Here is a 5,842-nt window from a genome sequence, read left to right as displayed (position 1 = left end):
GTACGGGGGACGGCGGGAAGCTAATGCGCCGTCGCGCAGTTATCCTTTTCTATCTCACGTGAAATCGTATTGCTATTTCTCTCGCACGGAAACGCTTTGATGACAGTAGGGATGTGAAAATGTCAAAACAAAGCGTGGGCTGTATTCAAATGTCAAACGGCCAATAGTTTACAAATAAACAAGCGCCATCTGTTCCTATTTTCTTGTATTACTAAGGAAATGGGCACAAATCTATTTTTAACCAACATGAAAAAAGTTTATCAATCAATTGGTCAGTAGTTTGAACTGAACTGTTACATAAGTTGTTCGTACTATTTGGCTTTGAATCTAGTCATTGAAATTAGAAAATCGTATATCATTGAAAATCGATACTTATAAATCAGTTCAGGTCATATAAAAATAATGTTGGTTTACTTTTTAAAATAACACAAACATATTTTTATTCTACGTAGTCGAAAAGATATAGTTTTGACAAAATGTGTCCAACTGCATAAAAATAACGTACCTATACGTAGATACATTGTTTTGTTGACGAGTTAAATAAACCTTATTAGCGTACATTTGGAAAATATGTGTCATCACAAAGGTGACCAACTGTGACAAACACAAAGAATGTGTTAAATATTAGAAATTTCAGGATAGCTAAATGAGTTTTACGCGCCTCGGTGGTCTAGCAGTTTGACACAGCGTTTAACTTCCGGTGGTCTCAGGTTTGATTCCTCGCACAGTCCGAACATTTTTATTCACAATTGTTTGTACTTGGTCCGGGTGTGTTCTATGTATATTATTTACGTATTTACAAAAAAGTGTGTACATATATTTCTTATCATCACAGGCCCTACTTGGCTTAGTATCGGATACCTCTGTATAGAATAATGTATATAGAACAATGATTTGTATATGTTAATTTTAATTCAATATATATTCGTAACAAGATATAGCTGTATATAATATTGCATTGGTTATAATAAAAAATATTTATATGTAACTCAAGTATGTAATCACGATTGTTAAAAACGATTAAAAAATTGACATCATTTTTAAAAAAAACATTTTCAATTTTAGTTTAGAATTGCGTAATTCTAAATTTAAATTGAAAACGCTAGTCATACACATTCCAATAAATTTCCACATTGTTATAATTAATCAGAAGTTGTCAGATAACCGCTGGAGCCAAAGGAAAAACATATGTATAATAAAAATGTAACTGATGGCTGTACATGGAAGTATGTTTATTATTACAGCGCTGTTATTCTGTGTAGGTACTAGGCTATAAGTCACCACAAGCTTGTAAGAAGAAAACATAGATCTAACTTTTTTTTGATAGAAAAATAATAGTTTCTAACTTTTTTCCTTGTGGAGTGATTGGACTAAAACAAATTAAAAATATCATCCACTTCGATACCTAAAGTCAGGCCACAGTTATATTTTTATTATATGTTTTTTTTTAGAATAATTATTGAGTCAATAAAATATTTTTTCTAACTATGAAAAATTTACTACAATAGGATAAGTTATTTCAAGATTGCGTGAAATAAAGCAATTATATATAAATAATTGAAATAATAATTTGAATATATTATTTTAGAATTAATTAAATCTACATTTCGATAAGGGAGTGTTAGATATGTATAAAAAAAACGATAAATATTTATTATTACATATGGACGGATTTATTATGCCTCAATAAAGTTACAGTATTTCAATGTTAAACGACAACAACTACATGATAATAATTTAAATAAAACGCTAAGCACACTAATACAATACTTATTCAGTTAGGACGAGTTGTTCATGGATTTGATCAGCTTATGGTAGACGACCTGAGGTGCGTTCTTGTAGAATTGGTAATCCATATGGCTGAAGTGAGCCTCTGGTACTTTGTAGTGCTCAGTTACATTGGGGAGCTCCCTGTGCAGTCTTTCGACGTCCTTGGGGTGCGAGAGCCAGTCTTCCTCACTGTAGTACAAGGCGACTGGAGTCTGGATCTGGGATACATCGTATACCGGTGGCTGGACTGTACCGTACATCTTCTGGTTGACCTCGGAGCCGTAGTCGTACATTCTGAATTCATTGGATGCAAGAGCCTGTCCCAATTGCTTTATCTGCCTAGTCGATCCACCAGCGGGCAAGTGACCCATGATCACTGGAATCTGCTCGGGCTCCAAGTTGTCCAAGTTCACTCCAGACATGACGAAGTTGAGGTTGGAGCAAATCTTCTTGCATCCGATTTCCTGCTCGCACATATCACCTCCCATTGTTTTAAGCAATTCCTTGGAAGGCTTGAACTCGCCATCCTTCAGGTGCGGCTTGAGCTGCTCGAAGAGGTCGCTGGATGGAGCGATCATGCGGACCATGGGGCTGCGGGCGTTGCTCATGTACACCATTGGGGCAATAGCGTACATCTTTATTATTTTCTCGTTGTATTCAGGCATGGCGGAAGCCATGGCGAAGAAAGCTGTGGTACCCTGGGAGTAGCCGACGTAGAACAATTTCTGTTGGCCAGTGATTTTCAGAGCGTAGTCGATCAAGGCTGGCAAGTCTACGCGGGCGATCTCATCAGTACTGAACTGCCAGAAGTCCTTCTGTGCTGGGTGCTTGATGACGTGGTTGCGGCAGTATTTGTTTCCACGAACATTGCCTAACAACACATCGTAACCTTCATCAGCTAATAAGTAAGCTAGGGAGTGTTTGGGGCCCATCAATAGCCAGTCGTCAGCGCTGCCGTACAAGCCGTGCATTAATAGAACAGCGCCTTTGGATGCCACACTGCGTGAGTGTCTGGTTGCCTGCTTGACAATGCGGAACATGGTGAGCAAGTAGCCATCTTCAGTTTGAATGATGTGTTCTTCTACGGGGTATCCATTTTTCTTCAAAAGTTGTGTAGCGTTTAAATAAATATCTTCATTGTCTTTTTGGGAGGCGACTTGGTAAGTATTGTGGAAGTTCTTTTGGCTTTCTTCATTGATGTGTTTCATCGACTTTTGCGCGTCAGCGTAAAGTTTTGCGATGTCTTCTTTCTTTTGGATCAGTGAGTTGGGGCCAACGGCTATTTTGATACCCCTCCATTCGATAGCATCACCGTGAGCAGCTTCTTGGAGTTTGATCATCTGAGTAGGCATGTTTTCGTCAGCGAATACAGGAGGCAAGTCCATTTCCTCTTGACGTTCCTGTGACGACTCGGCTGATGAATGGAGTTGGTTGGTTTGGAGAGAATCGTCATTTTCGGAGCTGTGAAGCTTGGAGCTCTCTCTCTGTACTCGACCTTTCTGGAGGTAGGATTGTCGTGGGAACAAGTTTTCGTAGCTGAACTGATTCTGTTGCATCTCCAATGGGACTCGTGCAACAAATTGTTGTTGGTGCTGCTGGGGGTACTGGCCCAGCTGTTGGTTCTTCAGTGTGGGGAGGGCTTCCTGTGACCGCTGGTGGTTTAGCAGATGCTGCTTGACATTTCCAAGCTTTTCAAGAGGCTCGCTGATTCGCTCGCCGATCCGCTCGCCTAATCGCTCCAATGTCGGAATTCGTCTTTCGAAGATGCTTCCCGCAATGTTGCGGGCTAGACCGAGGCACAACAGTAAGCACACCGCCTTCATGGTGAATGTAAGTGTACGAAAAATAAGGCATACCAATGTTTTTATACTTTTTTTTTGCACATTCAGCACTGCGTCATATACAGATATGTTTAGTGACAATATATTATAAAGGTGTTTCCACGTCGATAAGATTTCTCTGACTTAAAAGACGATACGTATTTTCATTTATACAAATAAAATTGAAGTGTCTGTTTGTTATTTCTAATTAACAGTTATAAAATGCATTCAAAATTATTTACGGTACTTATATAAAAAATTTTGTCTGTCTATCTAGTTTTGCAAATTTTTGAAATTTTAACAGTTTGTATTGATTTATATGTCTTCTACCTTTATTATGTGACTATTTATACAAAAATATGTATATAGCACACCGCATTACTTCCGATGGCCGCGGGTTCGATTCCTCGCACGCCATAAACATTTGTATTCATGAACATGATTGTTTGTATCGGTCTGGGTGTTTTATATGTATATTGTGTATGTATTTACAAAAAAAATAACTATGTATTGTCCTGATATTAAGTATAACATAGCATCATCTATACATATAAATAAAATTGGAGTGTGTATTTGTAATGTTGAAATAACCGTTTTTTACTACATGCATTACCAAAATAACATTTTTTATAATTTTTGTCTGTCTGTCTGTTTGTTCCGGCTAATCTCTGAAATGGCTGTACCCATTTTGACGGGACTTTTTTTGGCAGGTAGCTGATGCAATAAGGAGTAACTTAGGCTACTTTTATTTTAGAAAAATTCTTTTATTTTAGTAAAATAAAGTTAAATTCCACGCGGACGTTGTCGCAGGAACAGCTAGTAAAAAATATATCTTCTAACATACTTAGCAGTACTTGTTGCTAGAAACACAGTATATCAACACCTTTATAATAAATGCTTCTGAAGTATTTTATTCTAGTTAATGTAATTATATTCGAATATAATTTTATGTAAATGTAGAATTAAGTTAGTATATACCTAGTTATATTGCATATGGATATTTTATTATGCCGACCTCGGTAGTACAGCGGTTAAACTGCCTTAGTTCCGATGTGGGTTCGATTCCTCGTACAGTACAAACATTTATTTAGGGGGAAAGGGGATTGTTAGTAATGTGGGTTCATGACCCCATTGCTAGCAATGTATCATGCCAGGTTGACCTCCACGCGGTTCCCCCTGGAAACCATCGTGATAAATTCCAGGTGAATTTGTCACGATGGGCTAACTAACCTGACCTCATGTTCATCTTATCATCCTCCACTGGTGCTCCGCCAGCGTAAACCGTTAGCGCAGGCGGGTGCATCATTCCATTATCATCCATAAAAAAAAATCACAAGTATGATTGTTTGTTTCCTATGTATATAAAGTATGTATTTATGTCAGTTGTATATATAACCATAACGCTTATGTTATGGGCCTATAATAGGAATAAAAAAATATGGCTATTCAAAAGTGATAAGTTGTATTGAGTTTATTTGAATAAAGATTATTTCTATTTCTAAATTAAAAAAAAAATTCAAAAATCGTTTATTCATGTAAGACATTTTAGCCGCTTATGAACGTCAAGTTTTTACATTATAATTTTTCTTCCCTACCGTCCAGTTCGGTATATAGAACCAATTGAGAAGAACTGGCAAGAAACTCAATCATCTAAACTAATCTATTTCATAGATGTATATGATATGTAAATTGAACATCCAATAACTTTATATCTCGACCAGACACAGTCTAATCACTTCTCTCCATCCTAAGGTTGCCTGGAAGAAATCGCTATTTAGCGATAAGGCCGCCCATTGTTACCTCTATATCATAATTATGTTGTTTTTCTTTTTATATCTGATGTACATATTAATTTATGTAACTGTTATATCTTTCTGTGAGAGAAACAATAAAGTGTTTTTCATTCATTCATTATAGAAGTACCCCTGCAGTACTGCATGAATGAATGAATACGTCTAGTCGGTTATAAAATTATTATTTCCAATAGAAAACAACTCTAAAATGTACATATCTGCAATCTATTCTGCTTAGCTTGAGACTAGATGGCGATATGTGAATTGTCCTGAGTTATTATTATCAACTAGCTGTACCCGCGAATATGTCCGCGTGGAATTTAACTTTATTTTTCTAAAATAAAATAATTTTCCTAAAATAAAAGTAGCTTAAGTTACTCCTTATTATATCAGCTACCTGCCAATAAAAGTCCCGTCAAAATCGGTCCAGCCATTTTAGAGATTATCCGGAACAAACAG

General features: G+C 36.7%; 1 protein-coding gene across 1 annotated transcript; it reads right to left on the bottom strand.

Moving 5' to 3' along the window:
- Positions 1–1,778: 1,778 nt before the first annotated feature.
- Positions 1,779–3,593, bottom strand: LOC131851182 (lipase 3-like). The gene has a single exon (XM_059201629.1). It carries the CDS (start codon positions 3,591–3,593, stop codon positions 1,779–1,781), a length of 1,815 nt encoding a protein of 604 aa, XP_059057612.1.
- Between the last annotated feature and the right edge of the window lie 2,249 nt (positions 3,594–5,842).

This window comes from Achroia grisella, unplaced genomic scaffold (assembly GCF_030625045.1).
Source record: "Achroia grisella isolate CSIRO2021 unplaced genomic scaffold, CSIRO_AGI_Agris_v1 utg781, whole genome shotgun sequence".
Classification (NCBI taxonomy): Eukaryota; Metazoa; Arthropoda; class Insecta; order Lepidoptera; family Pyralidae; genus Achroia; species Achroia grisella.
Note: the sequence above shows the minus strand (reverse complement) of the source record. Positions and strands in the feature narration are given on the sequence as shown.